Source organism: Muntiacus reevesi, chromosome 5, assembly GCF_963930625.1.
Source record: "Muntiacus reevesi chromosome 5, mMunRee1.1, whole genome shotgun sequence".
NCBI classification, from domain to species: Eukaryota; Metazoa; Chordata; class Mammalia; order Artiodactyla; family Cervidae; genus Muntiacus; species Muntiacus reevesi.
Window position 1 is genome coordinate 85,134,303 of NC_089253.1, and position 23,834 is coordinate 85,158,136.

General features: G+C 40.7%; 2 protein-coding genes across 3 annotated transcripts in view; both read left to right on the top strand.

Moving 5' to 3' along the window:
- The window catches only part of FMO2 (flavin containing dimethylaniline monoxygenase 2), a 36,210-nt gene extending 35,082 nt beyond the window's left edge, over nucleotides 1-1,128 (top strand). The window contains exon 10 of the mRNA XM_065935680.1: nucleotides 59-1,128. Within this exon, the coding sequence (XP_065791752.1) occupies nucleotides 59-90 (32 nt within the window). The 3' untranslated portion in view covers nucleotides 91-1,128. The remainder of the gene's footprint in view (nucleotides 1-58) is intronic.
- An 8,025-nt stretch (nucleotides 1,129-9,153) lies between these two features.
- Nucleotides 9,154-23,834, top strand: part of FMO1 (flavin containing dimethylaniline monoxygenase 1) — a 34,219-nt gene continuing 19,538 nt past the window's right edge. The window contains exons 1-2 of one of the 2 annotated variants that reach the window (XM_065936775.1): nucleotides 9,154-9,223; nucleotides 16,579-16,716. In XM_065936775.1, coding sequence (XP_065792847.1) covers nucleotides 16,585-16,716 — 132 coding nt within the window. In that variant the 5' untranslated portion in view covers nucleotides 9,154-9,223; nucleotides 16,579-16,584. Of the gene's footprint in view, nucleotides 9,224-16,445; nucleotides 16,717-23,834 lie in introns of those variants that run through there. The other variant, XM_065936774.1, reaches the window with a different exon arrangement.

Here is a 23,834-nt window from a genome sequence, read left to right on the forward strand (position 1 = left end):
GAGGGGAAAGGTCAGAGATTCAAGATTTAGACAAATTTCTCCTCTTATTCCTCCAAAGCCGCTGGGGTCATCACTCTTCATTTGGCCTAGATTTCTCTCTCAAGTGCCCAGAACAATGTGATGGCAATCCTGTCAGTGGAAACTCTTTAAAGGCTATTGAAATGATACCAGCCTTTAAATACAGGTATTGTTTTTTTTTTATTGCTCCTACAAGCAGATTCCTTTGAAAAAGTGTACATGGTATATATACTTAGCTATCAATTAAAAACCAATTACCTTGCTAATTATTAAAAATCATTTACAAGCGATTATATTAATAATAATAACAGAATAGAATTTATCAAGGCTTTATAGCAAGAGTAGGCAAACTACTGCCTGTAGGTCAAAACCAGTCCACCACTTATATCTGTAAATGAAGTTTCACCGGAACATAGCCATTCCTTTTCACTGATTGTCTGTGGCTGCTTTGAAGCTATAATGACAGCGCTGAGTAGTTGCTAACAAAAACAGTATGGCTCACAAGCCTAAAATATTTACAGAACGTTTGTAAATACAGAAAGCTTGCCAGTCCCTGCTTTGTAATGTGCGAAGCTTTGCCCTAATTGCTTTTTCATAACTCACTCATCATTACCACTACCCAGTGAAATGACTATGGTTATTATTCTATTTCTATAGTGGAAGATTGCAAATCAATTGTCAGGTCAATGCTGAATCAGTGGGGTCGGGGGGAATGATGCCATTAGGACAAAATTGTTATTCAATTTACATTCTTGAAAATGCTTAGAAAGAAGATGATCACTTGAAATCATTTCAAGTATTCTGGTAGATTTTTTAAACATAAATAGCTCATCTCCAGAGCCTGAGATTGATTAAGGAAGACTCATTCAAGTCTCTTCCTTTGCCTCCATACATCCGGAAACATGAAAGTATCCTAGATAAACAAACCATCTAGGATAGTTTGTTCCAAACTATGATCCACAGAGACATTCTCTGCATCAGAATATCTCAGAGATATGAGCTAGCTACCATCTTCTTGCAAAATCTCTCCCTGTGATGGTTCCCTTTTACTAACTTCTGATTTTAACCATTCTTCTCCAGATGATTGGTCCTTGGTTTTTCACCCTCAAATCCAAAGGTGTCATATTTGCAGAAAAATAAAGATATTTTAAAAATAAAACTATTGGACCATCATATGTAACAAAATTCCAAGTAATAAAGATTTTCAAAGCTTAATTGAAATATAATCCAGCGGTCACATTATAATAAGGATGGCAAAAGAAGATTCTTCTTCATAACTGGTCTTTCATCCTGCAAGAGGTTGGTACTGGCCTGCAACACCTTGTACAGAGTTTTTGGCTATTTCCCGAGAGGGAGAATATTTTTATACACAACATACCTCACTTTCTGGTCCAATCTACTTTATGACCAGATCGTGGATCAATGAGGCTAAAACAAAGGCTCCTGAGACTGTTATTGTTCAGTCACCAAGTCATGTCCAATTCTTCAAGACCCCATGGACTGCGGCATGCCAGGCTTCCCTGTCCCTCACCATCTCCCAAAGTGTACCCAAGTTCTTGTCCATTGCATCATTGATGCCTTCCAGCTGTCTCATCCTCCATTGCCCACTTCTCCTTCTGCCTTCAGTCTTTCCCAGCATCAGGGTCTTTTCCAATGGGTCAGCTGTTTGCATCAGGTGGCCAAAGTATTGGAGCTTCAGCTTCAGCAACAGTCCTTCCAACAAATACTCAGGGTTTATTTCCTTTAAGATTGACTTTAAGATTCTAATCTCTAATCTTGAGATTAGATTCTACTTAATTCAGATTGGTTGCTAGAATGAGGCTAAATATGCAAGGGTTTTATTAAGGAAAATGACTGCATGAGAGCACTGTGCAAGAAAAGGCTGAAAGAGTCACTGAAGAGCAGTGCATGTCTGACCCTGAATGAAGGAGAGAGGGAAGATGGGTGGATAGAAACATCATAGACTCTTGTGCAGTCTAAAGAAGAATCGGCAGAGCCACTGAGGACACCTCAAGTCATCAGAGAAGCCCTGACTCTCCTGTGAATGAAACGCAGCACCACTGACTAAATGCATCTCTTGGGAAAAGTAACCTGAACATGAATGCAGCAATGCATCTCTAGTACAGCAGCTAACACCCTTGGTTAATTACACTCCCTATTGTGAAATACCTATAAAACACATTCTCATGGTTACCATAGGTTCATAATACCATTTTTATATTCTTTACTTAGTTTAATCATCATTTTTAGATTAATTTATCTAGTTACTCATCAGTTTCTCCCACAACCAATTCTGAGATATTAGTATCCCTTCCCCTTGCCCCAAAACTTCCAGTCCCTAAAAGCCCAGACTCAACGGTGTTTGTGAGAATACCAACAAGGATATGCTATGGAGTCCTCCTCTCCTGCTGACACCTTACACCTTTCCTCAGAAACCTTCAGTAGCTCTCCATCATTTATTATTCAAAACTCTCCACACCAGCTGTCACCTCCCTCCCCAGCATTCCTCCCACTGTGATGCCTTCACACCTTCTCGCCAACGCTCTCCACACTGCCTCACTAGCTGCCCTTACTTCATGCTATCTGTTCTTGCCTCCCCAATACTCTGGTAAGATCCCATTCTTCCTTCAGTGCCAGGTCAAACGCTTTCCCCCAGTCCCTCCAGCCAAAATATATCTCCTCCCCCTCTGTATTACCAAACCACTTTGTTTCAATCTTGCAAGTGTTTATACTCCTGCCTTCTATTAGGTTATTTCTGTAGTTCCTAAAGAAGTCACCTCAGTTTTCTGAGACTGAGTTTTCTCAAATGAGCATAGAAAAGGGGTCAGATGATCACTAATTCCCATTAAATATAATATTCTATGGTTTTATCATAATTTGTTAACTGTCAATTTTTTAATAATGGTTAAATAGAATGTCTTTTGTAGTTCACTAGCACCAACAGAAAAGGTGACAATTTTGTGCCAAGAAGCTACCAAACCCAACTTCCAGAAAATACACAGAAAGGCTGCTTTGGAACTCCTCAGGGTAAAGCAGTAATAGGAATCATATTTTGGAACCAAATATGATATGACGGAACCATAATAGGAACCAAAGGATCACTGCAAGTCACTGGGTCATTTTAAGGGTGGAAGAGACTAAAGAGAATGCTCTCAGATATGAAAACAGAGGTTCAAAGAACTCAGATCACCATCCAGGGCCACATGAATAGTCATGTCTCCTGAATACCAGCTGTTATTGCTTCCCCTCTCAGTTCAAACAAACTGCAATAAAGACTGGCTGCTTTATCTTGTGGGTGAGAAGTATACACCTAAAACTTGTGTTTTCACACCCAGATATCCATCTATAACTGTCACATATTCTGGGAGAGGAATCTTAATTATAACTATTAAACAGAGCTTTAATTGTTAGACATTCCTATATTTTGGGCTACTAGCCAGTAGAAAGTAATTGATTCTATAGGATCATTAATTTCTCTTTTTGTGGAACTATTTCAAGTTTAGCAACCTAAAGAAACTGGAGAAAATAATAAAAAGTCATTTATTGATCATTTATTATGTTTTAAATATTATGAAGAATTCAATTTAATTTCATCATATTTAATCCTCATAACCTATTTTATATACCAGGAAATTGAGACATAGTGGCAAAAAGGCTTTTCCAAGTTATGTGGGTTATAAGCAAGCCCATCTGGGTTTTACTGCCAGAACTGTCTGACTCTGCAGCCTGTGCTAAATGATGATTTGAAGGATGATGAATCAACAAAAAAAATCATTTATTATTTCTTCATTTTCCAATGTTAATCTTATACCCAAGGTAAAATATCATGTTAATCAATTTTATCCCCTCTCTACACACCAAGAATGGGGCTGATCCACAGGAAAACTAAGAAGTTGATGAAATGCAAGTTGTCAAAGAAGGTTAAAAAATAGTTTTAATATATTTGTGTGTCTAATACAATAACATAAGCTTGTATGAATATCTACAGTAATAAGTATGTTAACTTAGGTATTAAGGTATCTAAATAAGAATGGGGACAATATTTGTTTGAAAAAAATATTCTTACAAGTGCCTGGGGTCAAGAAAGAGAGACTTGAGTTTGGAGCAAAACAAGATTCTTCAGGAGAAGAGAAAAAGTTTCAGGTTTTTTAAAAGGGGATGGAAGGAAAGAAAATAAGAACAAAAAGAAAGAAAACAACCAACAGGATAGCAGAATGTTGGGTAGGAGGCCATGCAACCTCTCCTTGTGGTTCTTCAGCTAGTCAGTAAAGCTATTAAATACACACACACACATACAAATACTGAGTGGAGCTAGACATTTTGTGGAATAGAGAAGGAGCTAAGCCCTGCTCTTACACTGGTCTGGGACAAAAAAGTAATAGCACAGAGTCCAATGCAGACATAGAGAAGACTGTGCTATGGCTGGGAATACCATGATGAGCAAGAAAAGCCAGATGCACACTTTAAAGATTTAGATATTTGAGTTCTGTAGTACTTACAAAGCACTTCCACAATTATTATCTAACCTAATCCTCACTACAGCCTCGTGTGTTAGGCAAAACAAGGATGACTGTTCTACTCTGCACAGGATACTAACGAACCCTGATTTCTCACCAGTGTTCTTTCTGCTTCACCCATTGATGCTATTCTAAATACAGTTAGTTCACTAGGTACAAATGAGTTCCATTACCAGAGTGCATTAGTAAGTTCAATTTGTTTGTAAGTCCAACCAAGTTAGCTTAGGAACCCACCAACACAATTGGCTATATGGTACCATACTATAATAGGTTTATTATACTTTTCACACAAATAATACGTTAAAAAATAAACACAAAAAATAAAAAAAAAATTTAGTCTTATGGTACAATACCTTGAAAAGCACAGTAGAACCAGTTATATCACCACTGCTTTTATGCTTGCTTCCAGATATCCTGAGCTTGAAGTAAAGATACTGTACTCTGTACTTTGTACAGTGATGTACACTAAAGCACAACCACTTGTAGAGGATGCACACATGACAGTGTACACTAGACACATGAACTAACTTACATAATTGGACACACAAATGCACACTGGTGTCTTTGAAAGTTCACAACTTGAAGGTTCCCACAGATGTCACCATGTAAACATTTCCCATTAATTACAAACTTCTTAGGCAGTTACAAAATATAATAGCACCTTAAGTGTGATAACAGTTTCTAACTCACTGTTGCAGACTTCCCCACAAAATTCTCATCAAGCTACAAAGACATCTAAGGAAACTTAAAGTGGCTGCTATTTGCTCTAATCCTTAGATGGCAGAGGTATGAATCACTGATTCACCACTGTTGACAGAGAAAAGACAAATTTCAAGCAAAATAACCGGCCTTAAGTAGGCATGGTAGTATTTCCACCTCCCCTTTCAATGCTACTGTTCTGCAGGTGTATTCTCACAAAAAAAAAAAACAACCTCAACATGAAAGGAACTTAGGGAATTAGCTCCACTTAAGAACATGTGTATTTAAAAAAAAAAAAAAAAAGCTATTGAGAATGGCACAGGGAGTTTCTTGATGGTTTTAGTGTGGGGGAGTTGAAGAGTAAGGACTTGTGACTGTTTTAACTTTTTTAGAGGGAGAAAGAAAAAAATTGCAATGAGTAGGTCCAATTTACAACCAGGACTAAAACTGAGTAAATTCTATGCTCTCTTTTAACATTGGAATTCTATGGCTTTAAATATGAATAGAGCAGGGGAAGAAAGGAAGGGAAGTGAGACTTCAGAAGATTATTTAAAAATGCAATTAAGGAGCAAACAAACATCCCTCTAGTGCATCAGTCATTACAAGCAAGGTGTGATGCATTAGCAACAAATCCTTAAATCTCAAAACTTTGAAATAAGACAAAGACTGTTTCTCTTTCATGCTATATATCCTTTGGGAGTTCAGCTCTGCTCATCACCGTTACTCAAGGCATCCAGGCTAATGGAACAGCCATGTTGAAAGTTTCTCCTTACCACACAGAAGGAAGTGAAAGTTCTATGGGATCTCATGCTACTGCTAAGTCACTACAGTCCTGTCCGACTCTGTGTGACCCCATCCCTGGGATTCTCCAGGCAAGGACACTGGAGTGGGTTACCATTTCCTTCTCCAATGCATAAAAGTGAAAAGTGAAAGTGAAGTCGCTCAGTCATGTCTGACTCTTCCCGACCCCATGGACTGTAGCCCACCAGGCTCCTCTGTCCATGGGATTTTCCAGGCAAGAGTACTGGAGTGGGGTGCCATTGCAATTAAATCCTCTGAGCCCAGAAAAGACACTTGCTACTTTGGTTCACAGTTCACTGACCAGAACTAGTCACATGTTCCCAACCAACCACTAAGGGGCCAAGAAGTTCAATCCTACCATGTACCCAAAGGGCAGAAATTCCAAGTTACTCCCTAAAGAGCATCATTATCCACCAGTTCAGTTTCTTAGGGCCTAGGTTTGTTTCAAAAAGGGGCCCAGATAGATTTCACCATTCCAAAGCCTCAAGTAAAACTAATTGACAATAAACCCTAAAATTAGAAGAAAAAAATGTTGAAGCCCAGTGTTTTCATTTTTAATTACTTTTAAATTTCTTGATAATTATGGAAAATAAGATGTTATGATCAATGGCTAGGTTTATACACAACAAACTATAAAATTTTTGTTTCCACTTATGTTAGCAGCTTGCCTGGTAAGGCCCTGAGACCTCCTTGGTGGGAACCAAGGGGGATGTATAATCAAGGTAAGTGCTTAAGTACTGGGGTTTGGGACACTAATCGTGTCCCTGGTTCTCAAGGTATCCATGACTCAATATCAAACATATTTTGATTTTTAAAACACACTTGAACTAGTAGTAGTCTTGAAGCCTTAATTTCAGGGTAAAAATTAAAGCTTTGAAATCATCCAGATACTATCATCTTCATAGCTACAGGAAGGCAGCTGAGTTCAAAAGCCAACAATGTTGTTTTGGTGCCAAGACTTCAATAAGCCAGAAACAAGGCAAAGGGTAAGTATTGTGAGCCAGCAACAGACCCAACAATACAGAAGGCCCTCTGAATGTAGGGCTAAAGGGTGTAGTGAAACTGTGTTGAAAATCAAGGGGAAAAAAAAAAAAGATTTGTCTTTCCAGAACCTTCTCCATGTTTCAGTCTTACCAGTCAGTCTTGGAGTTTAGTCTCTGTACCTGTGGAAGTCATTTCAATATTGTAAATCAAAAATCAAGACACCTTATCTGGTCTAGCAATAGCATCATCATCATCCCCATCACAGCCATCTGCAACGTGTGTACTATGTACAAGACTCTATACAGATTGTTTCATCCATTCCCCACCACAACCATGTGAGGCAAGTATTAGTATGCTTATCTTAAACTGAGGAAATTAAAGGTTTATAAAGTTAAATAATTTCCCCAAGATTACTCTAATAGTGCCTGGTGAAATGTTACTTAAACCCAGGACTTCTGATGCCAAAGATTGTGCTCCTTCCATACATTTGTTATATTTCCCAAGTGCCTTGGCAATCATCTGCATTCAAGTCTTTAAAGATGGGAAGATGGGATGGACATTTACATACTACGACATATAAAACAGATAACTAATGGGGATTTACTCTATAACAAAGGGAACTCTACTCAATACTCTGTACTGACCTATATGTTAAAAGAATCTAAAAAAGAGTGGATATATGTAAACGTATAACTGATTCCCTTTGTTGTATGCCTGAAATGGACGCAACATTGTATATCAACTGTACTCCAATAGAAATTAATTTTTAAAAAATAATAAAAGTATATAAATAAATTAATTAACACAGAAAAAACTGAATACTAATATGGGTGATGTATGATTTGGAAACAATAAGCATTTTCTCTAAATGAGAAATGCATCAAAATGTTAAAACGTGACTCTTCAGTGTAGCAGCTGTTGTCATGATTGCCTTACTTTATTTACTCCCTCCTCTTTTAAGAATGAAATCTAGGTAGATATACTCCTAAGTATTTTATTCTTTTTGTTGCAATGGTGAATGGTATTGTTTCCTTAATTTCTCTTTCTGTTTTTTCACGTGCACCCCAATGTTCATCGCAGCACTGTTTATAATAGCCAGGACATGGAAGCAACCTAGATGCCCATCAGCAGATGAATGGATAAGGAAGCTGTGGTACATATACACCATGGAATATTACTGAGCTGTTAAAAAGAATTCATTTGAATCAGTTCTAATGAGATGGATGAAACTGAAGCCCATTATACAGAGTGAAGTAAGCCAGAAAGATAAAGAACATTACAGCATACTAACACATATATATGGGAATTTAGAAAGATGGTAACGATAACCCTATATGCAAAAAAGAAAAAGAGACACAGAAGTACAGAACAGACTTTTGAACTCTGTGGGAGAAGGTGAGGGTGGGATGTTTCAAAAGAACAGCATGTATATTATCTATGGTGAAACAGATCACCAGCCCAGGTGGGATGAATGAGACAAGTGCTCGGGCCTGGTGCACTGGGAGGACCCAGAGGAGTCGGGTGGAGAGGGAGGTGGGAGGGGGGATCGGGATGGGGAATACGTGTAACTCTATGGCTGATTCATGTGAATGTATGACAAAACCCACTGAAATGTTGTGAAGTAATTAGCCTCCAACTAATTAAAAAAAAAAAAAGAATGAAATCTAGGAACAATGAATATGCTGCTATGACTCCCTAAAATAATTTCTCTTTTACAGGGAAAAGAGTAAGTCTAAAGTACATATCACCAGTATTTATCTTAGCATTTCACTGTTGCAATTAATCAAGTTAAAATATAAATAATGGCTAAACTTAGATTGCAAATTCTGCATAACCTTCCTTATCTCCTAGACAGGGTTCATCCGGTGTACCCGGGATGCCTAGGACAACACTGGCTCTGGATCACATAGTTCAATTTCTGCAAACTCTTAACTGTGGCCGGGACTTGGGATCAGGAATTTCAAATACATAAAGTAAATAACCAGATATAACCTCTGATTCTTTTGATTTAGGGAGGTGGGGCCCAGATTTTTCCTGTTTTGTTATTGTGCTTCAGGACAGAGTCACCTCACCAGAATGCCACTCCCTTGGTCTGTGGAGAGCTATAAAGTCACTCCCCCTCCCTAAGGACAAAGAGGGGTAAATGCTTGAGTACTTGTAACGGACGGTAAAGTCAGATAGTATCAAGTCTTCCATGTACACTGGTAAGTACATTGCTGGGTAGACTACTAAGTGGTTCAAGGGGGAAACGTGTATTCCTAATGCAAAGGGAAATCAGTACTTTTTCTTAAGAGCTTCCATTAATAGCTTCTAACTTGGTGTCAGACAATGCTTTGGGGGTTTGTCTACCAAATGTTGGCATGAGCTCGGAGACAGAGGCAATGACCCCTCTCTTTTGAATCTGACCAATTTATGTTGCATGTTGTCTTTTTTTCACTCAGTTAAATTCACAGGAGTATAGATTTTAAGAGTTTCAAAACTCTCTTGTAAATATCCGGTTGAATGCCATCTGATTTACAGATGGAGAGACTGTCTGTCCTTTGTTATTTGCTAGCTTCCCCTCCAGCCAAGGGAACATCTGTGGCCTTGTAACTGGTATGGCGAATTTAGAACCTGGCAGAAATTTTTTTATCAGGTGGTTGTGTTTCGGAAGAGGCTGAAGGAGGGGGGAACAGCTGCTGGGGGTTAGAAATCCCAGAGGATGGCCCTGATCTAAGCCAAGTTTCTCACAAGTTTGTGTTTGGTTGTTCTCAAGGGCTAAGTGTACCCCCTCACTCACCCCCCAACTGCCATTCAACTAAATCTACTATCTCTGATTACTCCTGAAATGAACAGCCCCCTAAGGATATTGTACCATTGTACAGTCTGTGCCAATATTCATTGCTAAGAGGATGTATGTGTCTATATGTCCATGTGTGAGAGAGAGGACAAGAGACACAACACAGGACAGAGAGACAGAAAGAGAGAAATGGGAAGGGGCGGGTGGGTAATGCACAAAGAAAAGACTGGATACAATCCTGTCTGGCTTCCCTGGCAGCTCAGAGGTAAAGAATCTGCCTGCCAGTGCAGGAGATGAGAGTTTGATCCCTGGGTTGGAAGATTCCCTGGAGAAGGCAATGGCAACCCTCTCCAGTATTCTTGCCTGGGAAATCCCATGGACAGAGGAGCCTGGTGGGCTATAGTCCATGGGGTCGCAAAAGAGTCACGACTTAGTGACTAAACATGACTTAGTGACTATACACAACTTAGCCACTGAACAAGAAGCCTATCATCACCAGTGAAGATGGCTTCCTTTGAAATACATAGATGAGTCACACCAGAAACCTTTAACACTGGTTAACGGCTGGACTAGGTATAAGATAGTTTGCATTTCTTGACACCAGTAGATAAGGTATCCTGATCAATTAAGATATATTCAGAGGAAAGACCATAACCCAGAGATTCCCAAACCTCCTAGGTTCAAGGGGCTCTTTAGTGTGCAAATAATTTTGTCTTGGGGCCCTCAAGTTATAGTTCCTCTTATTAAATAGTCACATCCAAACAACTTGTGTATTTCTGTTCTTTGTATTTGTATTTTTATTCTGTTCTTTGTATTTATACTTTTGTTATTTTTTTAATCAACCTTGTAGTTGTTTGAAATAATAATACACAAACTTAAGGAAAATGGTATTTTTATTTTATACTTGAATAATCGCAATTACTTAATAATGAGGTGCACACAGCACTGCTCAACTCTTGGAATCAGATCAAATATTCATTTCCTGTTCAACTGTTCACTTTTTAACATTGCAAGAGTCAGAAACCTAGCTTTGCAAAGATGTTACATCATGAAATAGAACACATCCCTATCTTATATAAAAATTGTGAACTACCTCCAGCTAATACTTCGGTATTCAACAGACATGGAGTATTACTATGTTTTCCTCAAATTTTTAAAATAACTCAGTACCTCTGCACACGATTCTGGGAATGACAGCCCTAGCTTCATGTTTTAACCCCCTATATCATCCTAATAAACCAACAGAGGCACTCAATCTGACTACGGTACATTATATTTTTGCATCTTACTTCTTTGAAGTAGAGGCAGTGAAGTAAAATGCTTAGGAAAAGACTAGTGGTTTGTTTGTAACCCCCATGGTTAATAATCAGTGACTTTGATGCAACCGACAGTAATTTCTCAACTCATTTAGCAATTTTGTGTTGCTTAAGTTATTTTGTTTGATGTTTTTTATAAACTCACTTTCATCCAGTGGACACTTCACCAATTTGGTCATACTTTTAATTTTTATTACTTCTTTCATATTTAGTCAGCTTTGAGGAGGCTTTCTTCATTGAGATAATAATGATGATAGTGATGATACGCTGCTTCTAAAACCTCCGGCAAAGGAATGGCCAAATTTTTATTGTATATTCACATTAGAAGTAATAGTATTTTTAATAGTCATTTTGCATTAGCATGTGAAATAACACTAATCAGTGGCATTAGAGTATTTTTCACCTTAATAAAATTTCCTACTCTGTTATCAATCTTTGTCTAACCTACAGCAGTCACTGACTAGAAATGATTTTTAGTTAAAAGAAATAATAAAAGCAGACAATACTTTTCCTAAAAAACACTTATTAATTTTTTAATCACTTTGGTTTCATAGAAGTATCAATACTTGAAGGAATGGTTGGAAGCATTAATTTTCATTAGCATGTGAATGCAGTATTTACCTTGAGTGCATATGTGCTCATGCATTCTCATGTTTGCTTTTCCAAGCATGAGAACAATTCATGTGAGACTATGGAATCACACCAAGTAGATCTGAAATGAAAACTTAAAGAAATAAAAAGAAAAGTCCTGAAGGGTGATTTGAAACCTACTTTTTCACCTTTTATCTTTTTCTCTCTTTCCCTTTCTCTCATCATCAATTCTTTTATTTCCCTACTCATTTCCTTCACTTGCTAGAACACAACCTTTAGCTATAGTTGCCTCAATTCTCTCTTATTCCAAATAAATAAACCCAAAATTATCAAGGCAGATGTCTACAAAAATACCAGATTCAAGAAAATGCTCCTGAATATGTAAAAATAACATAGCAACTTCTATTCTGAGATAAGAATGTCCCAAGTACTGTGGTAAAGTGTTTTACACATCTGTTGATTCATTCCTACAACAGGTTCAACTTCTAGCTTTATTTTTTATTTATTTTTATTGAAATACAATTGCTTTACAATGTTGTGTTAGCCTCTGCTGTACAATGAAATGAATCAGCCATATGTATACATACATCACTTCCCTCTAGGGCCTCCCTCCCTGCTCTCCCCCACATCCCACCCATCTAGGTCACCACAAAGCACCAAATTGATTTCCCTGCGCTCTACAGCAAGTTTTCACTAGTTATCTATTTCACATGTATCCAGTGTATTTTAACATATTTACTGTAAATATGTTCTTGCCAGGAAAATCCCATGGACAGAGAAGCCTGGCAGGATACAGTCCATGGGGTCACAAAGAGTCAGAAAAAATCACACACATACACAGCAACATGCCAACCAAGTGTATATATGTCAACCACAACTAGCTTCATTTTAGAGAGAAGGAAACTGAGACACAGAAACAAATTACTTGTATATACACTGCTGGCAATTAGCCAACACGAAACTTCCAGCTCAGGTCTGACTCCCAACTACCCTACTTTCCCACAAAAAACCCACAGGGGTGTTTACTTCTCCAAAAAGGCTGGCTGCATCTGGCCCACACCGAATAGCAGTGATGACCTGGGGAGGGAATTTCTATGGATTGTACATTTGATAGAAAGTCATTTTGAGGACAGACTGTCTGACCCAGGATATTAGCTCCCAGAAGGTATTTACTCAATTATTTTTTTAATTAAAAAGATATAAGGTGATGAATTAATTCATTTTACCTGTCAGGAAATCAACCCATTGCCAAATATTTATGCAACTACTAGTCCAAGCCAAGCATGCAGGAAGATGCTATGAGAAAATTAAGAGACAAGTCAAAGAAAATGGCCTTCTGTGAAGAAACATATAAACTTATGCAGAAAGAAGACTAAACACATACAATTCAGTGAATCAACAGAGTAATGTAGTCCCCTCATGTGGGGAACATGCTATTTCTTACAGGAGTCAAAAGAAAAGCCCTCCTGAGAGTCAAGCCTCCATAAAGTCAAGTGGTCATGATGCCTCTATGGCCAATCTCTGGCCCTGACTCTCACTGCTACCTCTCTCTGGAGGGTACTTCCTCCACTCCTCTGCCCACTGGAGTTCTTTTCATCATTCAAAGCCTGGAGCAAACAGTACACTTCTGTGTTGCTTTCCTGCCGCCCCAAAGTCAGTATTAACACCTCTTTCATCATGCTCTTGTTGCAAAGCACACATGAAACATATCTCTGTGTTAGCACTTGACACAGATTGTAGTATTTATTTTCAAATCTTACTTTCCCACTGAATGATAGCTAAAGAAGGTATTATGCCTTATTGATTGTTTTGTACCCCTGAATACCCTGCCTAGGGCTTAGCAGCATAGAAGCCCCTCATTGAGTGTTTGAAGGGTAATTAATCAGAAGATGAATCATAGAATCTGGCTTGATAAGACCCTATAGGGCATTAGATGCCACCCTCCACGTTACCTACGAATTTCCTACTTATAAAATCTCTCCCAAAAACCATCATACAGACTGTCTGAACAAAATAAATATCAGAACTTGAAATGTTGGAAAGTGCTTATATTGACCTAAAATTTGCCTCCCTATAACATCTTCGAATCCATAATTGGCCATAGTTCTTATCTGTCCATGATGATTCTTCAAATGTTTAAAGGCAGATATTTACACACTGAGGAAACCAGATCTGAAAGAGACACGTGCACCCCAATGTTCATCACAGCACTTTTATAATTGCCAGGACATGGAAGCAACCTAGATGCCCATCAGCAGACGAATGGATAAGGAAGCTATGGTATATATACACCATGGAATATTACTCAGCCATTAAAACGAATTAATTTGAATCAGTTCTAATGAGATGGATGAAACTGGAGCACATTATACAGAGTGAAGTAAGCCAGAAAGATAAAAACCAATACAGTATACTAACACATATATATGGAATTTAGAAAGATGGTAATGATAACCCTATATGCAAAACAGAAAAAGAGACACAGATGTACAGAACAGACTTTTGGACTCTGTGGGAGAAGGCGAGGATGGGGTGTTTCGAGAGAACAGCATCGAAACATGTATATTATCTAGGGTGAAACAGATCACCAGCCCAGGTTGGATGCATGAGACAAGTGCTTGGGCATGGTACACTGGGAAGACCCAGAGGGATCGGGTAGAGAGGGAGGTGGGAAGGGGGATCGGGATGGGGAATACATGTAAATCCATGGCTGATTCAAGTCAATGTATGACAAAACCCACTACAATATTGTAAAGTAATTAGCCTCCAACTAATAAAAATAAATGAGAAAAAAAAGGGGAAATATTTAAAGTACTGTGTCAGGCCCTTGGAATAAGAGTCAGTACAGATACTCTCTTTTATAAAGTGAGCTCAAGGCAATTCCATCAGCAGCTAGAGCTTGACTTCCCCCAAAGGGAATCTACTAACTTTCTCAAGTAAATCAAATCCAGTTGGAGCAAACTGGCTCTATAACATTTTCACAGGATACCTAAACAAATGAGCCTTTTCATTTCATTCAAGAAATATTTGTGGGGACTTCCTTGGCAGTCCAGTGGTTAAGATTGCACTTCCACTGCAAGGGGGCAAGGATTCAATCCCTGGTTGGAAAACTAAGATCCCACATGCACACGGAGTAGCCAAAAAAATAAAAATTTTAAAAACACATATATATTTTAAAAAGAAATATTTGTGGGAGCTAAGCATCAATTACATTATGTTCCAAGTGCAGCCCTAGACCCCAGGGTCACAGCAGAGTACCAACCAGATGAAGTCTCTGTACTTGAACTACTACTCTGGGTTTCAATCCTGAAAAACAAAAGATGTATATTCAGTTTTGTGGAACAAGCTCATCTGTGAGACAAGGAAATGCAAATGTTCAGGAAGACAGTATCTTTGAGGTAATTTTGCATCTACTCTTTGATCCATCTGGTTTAAAATTTTACTAACTTAGGGAGAGAAAAATGTCACACAAAAATTTGGGGGCACAATACCTAAAATCACATGACAAAGAGTTAAGCTTGTGCGTATTGACCAAAATGCTATAGGAATTTAAAGAACAGAGGCTCAGTGATGGGAAAGGCAAAGAGGAAGGTGATTTAGGGAAATGTTTTTATACTTACAATAGCTTCTATTTATTGAGCATTTTCTATTGCGTGTTCTTATTGAGTGTCCCAGGAGCACTTCTAAGCCAACTGCCATGTGTTGTTGACTCACTTGATTCTAACAAAACCCTGCAAGGAAAACACTACTACTTTATTCCCTTTTTATGATACACAGAGGAGTAGAATAATTTGCCAAGGTCACAGACAATGTGGTCCAGAGTCTGGTTGCTTAACCCAGGGGTTCCCAGCCCACTGTGGCCTGTTAAGAACCCAGCCACACAGCAGGAGGTGAGTGGAGGGTGGGTGGGCAAGCAAGGGCGGTGACATTTCATCTGGCCCTGGCCATTGCTCCCCATTGCTTGCATTACCATCTGAACCATCCATACCTCCACCCTAATCCCTGGAAAAACCGTCTTCCACGAAATCATTCCCTGGTGCCATAAAAGTTGGAGACCACTGGCTTAACCAATACATTATATCGCCTCTCATCATTCATACAAGTTCATGTTCACTCATGGCCAAAGTCAGATACCCTTCCATCAGTGCCAACAGTGACACGATGGTTTCCTAGAGGTGAATCAGGACTCTGTGGAGACAAGAGGAGAAGTCTCCATGCCTACCTTTCCACCCCACACCTTCTCTCTCCCACTGGTGACCATCCACTGGCAGCAGGGAGGAGAAGGATGACAGCGCAGCTGGGATGCTGGCAGTTTGCCAGAGACAGGGACTGCCCAGGGCAGTGTTGTAACAGCACCTGTGGTGGCCACAGTGTCTTGGCTCTGCATCTCAACCCCACTCCACCAGCTTCTAGGTGACCTTGTATCACATCTCACCAATCTGAGGTTCGATTTCATGTGTTCATAAAAAACTGAGTTTGCCAAGGTGATCCTTTCCCGGTCTCCTGCTCTATTATTTCACTCGAGGGTTTGTGGAGGAAGGCTGGAGGCAGCAGCACAGTGCAGAACGCAAAACTCCATGTACTAAAGAATCCAATTTCAGCCGTTCTGCCAAAAGCCACAGACTTGACAACTGTACTGTTATTTAGAACCAGTTCTGAGTGAGGGGGTGGGAACATATGAAGCACAGGGTTAAACCAGTGACCTGAACATTTCCCTCCTCACATTTACAACACCAGAAACCAGCTACCGAGGATTCAAAAGGATCAAATCCCTTAATCTTTCCAATTCTTTTTCCTGGTTCGCTAGAGCAGCCAAGGACGGGGTGGGGCTTTCACTTGCGAATAAATGGTTCTGCCTCATTGCCCCACACAGGACAACATGGCCAAACGAGTTGCGATTGTGGGCGCTGGGGTCTCTGGCCTGGCTTCCATCAAGTGCTGTCTGGAGGAAGGGCTAAAGCCCACCTGCTTCGAGAGGAGTGAAGACCTTGGGGGGCTGTGGAGATTCACCGTAAGTAGGGTTTCAGTGACTTTGTTGTGTGTCTGTTGGAAAAGGGCTGACTGGTGCAAAAAGAGATTGAATTTCTTCCACAAGGGCTGGCGCCCATGAGGAGGAGCTAGAAACATCTGCTGAACAGGGGGACAGAAAGGGCCATTGAAAATGATTTTTTATAAAAAGAAGCAGGGCACAGCCTGAATTTGGGTGGGAAGTGTATCAGCTGCCTTATAAACTACACCCAAAACCAAGATAAAGAAAGTTGCCCACGAAGGATAGAAAAGGATGAAGTGACTGAGACAAACCAGGAAAGCTCAGGACAAGGGAGGATAAGAGCAGAACTCTGGGGGTCTGAAGCAAGAAACTGCAGTGTGGGGGCAACGGTATGAATACACTGCAGGGATTTCTGCCTCTGCCTGCAAGACTGATCTGCTTATACCAACTTCTTTTTCCAGACCTGCTCTATCTGAAGTAAAGCAGCAGAAGACTCAGTGTAGGGGGAGTTCTGTGCTCAAGGTCTTGTGGTCCAGGCAGTTCCAATCCATGCCAAAAACAATCACAAGTAAAGGAAGTGAGTTTGGAGAACTTTTTGTTGCTGGAGGAAAATAAAAGTAATATTCTCAGGACTACAGTATAGATTGGAGAAGCGAGGAGGGAGGATGGAGGAGAGGCAACTATAAAGCCCACCCTTGACTGGCCTGGGACCCAGGAGAATCACAGGGGCCCTGCTGGAGGTCACTGAAACCCTGTGAACTCCACGGCTCAGCCAGAGAGTTTTTTGCATCATATTTCCCCAAACCTCCTATTTTTCCTTTTTCTTAGGAGAACAAGAACATTTCCCATGAGCTTTAAATGTGCTAAGAAGAACAATGTCAGGAAGAATGAAAAGGAGCAAGGTGTCAGATATTCTGTCCTCAGAGCCCCTAAGAGAATAAGAGAAAGGCCTAGCATTCTCTTATTATAGAAGGGTAGAACTCGGAACAGGAATAAAGCACTCATTTTCTAATTCAGTGAGCAAAGCTCTGGAGAGGCCGAGGGTGCTAGTTTAGTCCCAGCATAAACCAGCTTGGCTCACATAAAGAAAAACTGCATATCTTGTAATGTGTCCAACCACCAAATGTGACCATCGATGCAGAGAGACCTCCCTAAGGGGCCTAGGGAAAAGAGAACTTCTGTTCCTATGATTCAAACCACATACATTCCAATAGACAAGCAGAACCTGACATGTATGTCATAATTCTAGCCCCTCGTGGCCATTGAAGACACTGCTAATCAAACACTATTAGGACTCAGGGACTCATACTCAGATGTTTGCGACTCTTTAGACTGTAGCCTGCCAAGCTCCTCTGTTCTTGGGATTTTCCAGGCAAGAATATTGGAGTGGGTTGCTATTTCCTCCTCTAGGGGATCTTCCCAACTCAGGGATCGAATCCATGTCTTCCATGTCTCCTGCATTGCAAGAGATTGTTTACCTCTGAGACATCAGGGAAACCCAATCAAACACTATGCCCTCCCCCTAATGAACCTCAGAATCCTTCTTAACACAATACCCAAGATTAGCACTAATTAATCTGATGGATTAGCATTAATCCATCAGAGTTGAGAGCTGACTTGCACAATAAAACTGCCAGAATAGAGGGACAATTAGTAGAGTTGTTTGGTTAAACTAATCTCAGTCATAGCAAAATGTAAGCCCAGAGACCTTGGGATACCAGAGAAAAATGCCCCTTATGTCAATCACATGTATCCAATTATTAACACACTAAAAAAAAACCGTTGATGAAGAATCAAGAGAAATGTGTCCTAGATCCATCTCTGCCCAACTGGCTATGTGATTGGGCAGGTCAAATACCTATGCACAAAGCACTGTGAGGGACACAAAAATGAGAAACAGTCATCCTGCCCTGAGGAGCTACTATGAGACTGACAGAATAAGGGCAGGATCTTGCAAGTCGGGAGCAGTACTCTGGGCATTTAAATGAGGTCAGGATTACATCCACTTGAGGGAAGCCAAGGAAGGGCATGGGGGAGATAGTGTGTGATGGACTCTGGAAGATTTCAACAGGCAAATGAGATTGAGTGGGAAATACCAGGGAGGAGATTGTAAAGAAAAAGTACTGCGCTTGTTGGAAAATAAAAATAGCTTATTGGTATGTGGGGTATGTGTAAGAGAAAACATGGAAGAAGAGGACAGTGGTGGAATGTTTGAGGAATCACACTCCATTTAGAAGGAGTTTTCCTGGTGGCTCAGCTGGTAAAGAATTCACCTGCAATGCAGGAGATGAAGGAGATGCCGGTTCGATCCCTGGGTGGGGAAGATTCCCTGGTGGAGGGGCATGGCAACCCACTCCAGTATTCTTACCTGGAGAATCCCATGGAGAGAGGAGTCTGGTGGGCTACAGTCCTTAGGGTCACAAAGAGTCAGAAACAACTGAAGCAACGAAGCACACACACACGGACTCCATTTAGAAAGCAATGGATAATAAGCAGAATTAATATGTCTTTCTTTGTGGCTGTTGTGTTTGTTTTGTTTGCATGATAGGAAGACCCATATGTGTTTACAGGTACTTGGATGACAGGAAATGATTGAATGCATTAGCCCAAATTGAGACAAAATCCTAGCAGAAAAAGGAAGAAGTAGAATTGCAGACCCAAGTGGAAGGATTTGCCTTGGGAAAGTGCAGAGGCATACTTTCCTCGGAGACAGGAAAGGAAGGAAAAATGGACATGGACAAGAGATGTTAAGGTGGGGGAAAGAAGACACAGGAGCAAACATAATGGAGGCCTCAATTCTTTCAGGAAAACATGGCATCTGTGGAGACTGAAGAAGTCAGGGTGGAGAATGAAGGAAAAAAGAGGTCACTGTGAGGCAAGTGATAGCACATCAAAAGGATGATAAAGAGGGCGACCCAGCAGTAGCCTAAGTAAAACGGTATCCTACTAACAATTCTTTTCAGTCCCCATTACCTCATCTGTAAAATGAGAACATGGAGTCAGTTTAAAAAATAGATAAAAGCTAAATTACTAGGATCTTGGGAGGCAGGAAAAATCACCTCCATCTTCATTCAGCAGCCCTCTCTTGATACAGAAGCCTCTTTAAGGCACCTCTGTACTACTTGGAGATTCCTCTAAAGCCTCTAAACTAAGTGACCTTAAAGGGAACTTTCAGCATGCTATGAGTCTCCTGAGTCTTTCTAGAGACATCCCTTCCAGCTCTTACCCCAGCAGATACACACACACACACACACACACACACACACACACACACACACACAAGATGGTTAGAAATGTCTTTTCAATCAAAGCAAGTGGCACATTCAAAACCTGTAGAATTAGAGAGTCTGCCCAGGCAAGGGCTGTCCTTGCCACAAAATGTACAAGGGTTATCTTTAGGATCTGTTCTGGGTGGAAGGGGCCACAAAGCAAAAATAAACAGGCAAACTGCAGAAACCTAATAAAACAAATATGGAGAAGGTTTCTATTTACAATGGAGAAATGCCTTCAACATTACAGAGATTATGAACTACTGCAGTTTAACCCACTATTCATGTGGGCATAACTCTGGCCTTTTCTAGACCACAGTCTTAAAGAGGAAGCAGACAAAGGTTGCAACGGAGAAGAAAGTCCATCATTCATTGGGGCGGGGGAGGGGTTGGCAATGTTTCAAAAGAAAAGAACCCACTTGTAAGCACCAACTCCAGTGGCAGCAGGAGGTAAGTGTGGAACATCTGTTCTACAACCAACTCTCTCAGACTCTTGAAAGGGAAAGGAGGCTTAGAACAGTAATGCTAAAGGCTGATTATTCAACTGTAGAGGAATAATTGAAGAAAAACGTGCCAGGAATTATCCTGTCACTCATAACTAATATTACTCTTAGAGTGTTTTAGGTTAGCAAGAAGCCTTGAGAAATAGCCTTCATGTAGAACCACACTGACATCATCTAGAGGTAATTATACCATGCTGACACAAAGAGTTGGGAATACCAGACCACCTGGCCTGCCTCTTGAGAAACCTGTATGCAGGTCAGGAAGCAACAGTTAGAACTGGACATGGAACAACAGACTGGTGCCAAATAGGAAAAGGAGTACGTCAACGCTTTATATTGTCACCCTGCTTATTTAACTTGTATGCGGAGTACATCATGAGAAACGCTGGGCTGGAAGAAGCACAAGCTGGAATCAAGATTGCTGGGAGAAATATCAATAACCTCAGATATGCAGATGACACCACCCTTATGGCAGAAAGTGAAGAGGAGCTAAAAAGCCTCTTGATGAAAGTGAAAGAGGAGAGTGAAAAAGTTGGCTTAAAGCTCAACATTCAGAAAACTAAAATCATGACACCTGGTCCCATCACCTCATGGGAAATATTTGGGAGACAGTGGAAACAGTGTCAAGACTTTATTTTTTGGGGCTCCAAAATCACTGCAGATGGTGACTGCAGCCATGAAATTAAAAGACGCTAACTCCTTGGAAGGAAAGTTATGACCAACCTAGATAGCATATTAAAAAGCAGAGACATTACTTTGCCAACAAAGGTCCATCTGGTCAAGGCTATGGTTTTTCCAGTGGTCATGTATGGATGTGAGAGTCAGACTGTGAGGAAAGCTGAGCACCGAAAAATAGATGCTTTTGAACTATAGTGTTGGAGAAGACTCTTGAGAGTCCCTTGGACTGAAAGGATCCAACCAGTCCATCCTAAAGGAGATCAGTCCTAGGTGTTCATTGGAAGAACTGATGCTGAAGCTGAAACTCCAATACTTTGGCCACCTCATGTGAAGAGTTGACTCTTTGGAAAAGACCCTGACACTGGGCGGGATTGGGGGCCGGAGGAGAAGGGGACGACAGAGGATGAGATGGCTGGATGGCATCACTGACTCGATGGGCATGAGTTTGAGTAAACTCTGGGAGTTGGTGATGGACAGGGAGGCCTGGCGTGCTGCAATTCATGGGGTCGCAAAGAGTTGGACACGACTGAACGACTGAACTGACTGACTGACTGACAGAAACACATTCTGCTTCACCCTTCACATCTCTGTAACAATAATCCTCCCCTGGAAAGACATTCTTCCTTCTGTGCACCAAGGTCTTTCTCTCCACACATGTATTCTTTTGCTTATTCCAGTTATTGAGCACCCACTATGTGCCTTGTGCTGTGCTGTACTTAGTCGCTCAGTTGTATCAGACTCTTTGCAATCCAAGGACTGTAGTCCACTAGGCTCCTCTGTTCGTGGGGATTCTCCAAGCAAGAACACTGGAGTGAGTTGCCATGCCCTCCTCCAGGGGATCTTCCCAACCCAGGGATCAAATCCAGGTCTCCTGCATTGCAGGCAGATTCTTTACCAGCTGAGCCAGCAGCAAATCCCAAGAATACTGGAGTGGGTAGCCCATCCCTTCTCCAGGAGAACTTCCCAACCCAGGAATTGAACTGAGATCTCCTGCATTGCAGGCGGATTCTTTACCAGCTGAGCAACCCAGCAAACCCATGAGGCACCTTATGTACCACATATTTTTGGATTCAGTGAGGGCAATGATTAAGTATAATACTTCACCCCCTAAATCATTGAAGGTTTCTTTAGGTGTATTCAGTCTAACTCTTACAGGGGCTGAAATGATCTGTTAAATGGGTACCTTTTTACTTCTTCTTAAAAACTTTAACTTCAGTAATCTTAGTAGATTTCACTTTATTCATATATTAAACAAACATGTATTGAATTCATATCATCTTGGAAGAGATCCACCTGATAGGCCCCTACCCTCTCATGGGATTCCTCAGGCCTTCTCTGAGGTTTCCACAGTCCGCCTGTGCTGTAGATCTAAAGACAGATCTATAGACTGTGGACAGACTATAGGCTGTCTGACTATAGGGAAAAGAAGTGACAAAGTAAAATGGGCTCTGACTGTTCAAAGGAGAGGAAAAGAAGGAAGTAATTGTTCTTGAGAACAAGAGCTGTGAACAACCTAGCTCAGGGTTCCCCACACTCAGCGTTGAGAGAAAGTCTCTATGTGTCTATATAGTAGTCACTTTAATTATCATTTTATATCCATTTCTTAAGTGAGACAGGAGAGACCTCTGACCTGACAAAGCTTTCTTCCCATTGACAACAATCTTCTCTGGAGGACACAGAACTTGAGAAAGTAAATCTCCATGGTAATTGTAGAAGAATAATGCAAAACAGTTAATATTTTTTCAGAGCTTACCAGACACTGTTCTAAATGCATTAGAGCCATCATTTCATTTTATCCTAGGGTTATATGTACTATTGTTATTCCTATTTCGAGAGGTGAAAACTGAGACACAGAGAACTTGAGAAAATTCCCAAGGCCACCCAGCTAAAAATGTTCTGCTTGAATATGAACCCAGGCTGTCTGACTCCAGGACCTGTGCTGTCAAAAACTATACTCCATTCATTTCCAGAGTCTATGCCATAGCTCAGGAATAAGGGTACGCAAATCCTGGACTGTTCATGAAATCCCATGAAGTGTTCTACTGAATATAATGTCCTTATTATTGTATTGCAGCACCAAGTGAACCAAGAAACCAAAAACCCCTGCATTCTTGCCCTTATTATTTCCCCTTTCCCCTCCTCTCATCCAGGCTTTTCTGGTGGCTCAGACAGTAAATAATACACCCACAATGCGAGAGACCTGAGTTCGATCCCTGGGTTGGGAAGATCCCCTAGAAAAGGGGACGGCTGGCTACCCACTCCAGTATTCTGGCCTAGAGAATTCCATGGACAGAGGAGCCTGGCAGGCTACAGTCCACAGGGTCACATGTCCATGTCCAAAAGTTGGACATGACTGAGCGACTTTCACATACACACACTTTTCATTCAGTTGCCCCTTCAAGACAAAAATGTTTCCCTTAAATGCCCTGAACAATTCTCAGGAAAAACATGCGTCCACACACAGCATACCATGGCAACTGGCAGACTAACATGGAGAGAATGCCAAGAGTACTGCAGCCAGGGGTCCCAGCGGGGCCTGGGAATCACTGGGACATTTTTTTCACCGAGGCAAACCCTGGAGGGGAAGGCTCAGGACTTGCAAACCTCATTCCTAAGTGCCATGGACCTGTAATCTCTGTATATACCTTAAACACACCAGACCTTGTGTTTTTACCAAGAGAAACAAGCA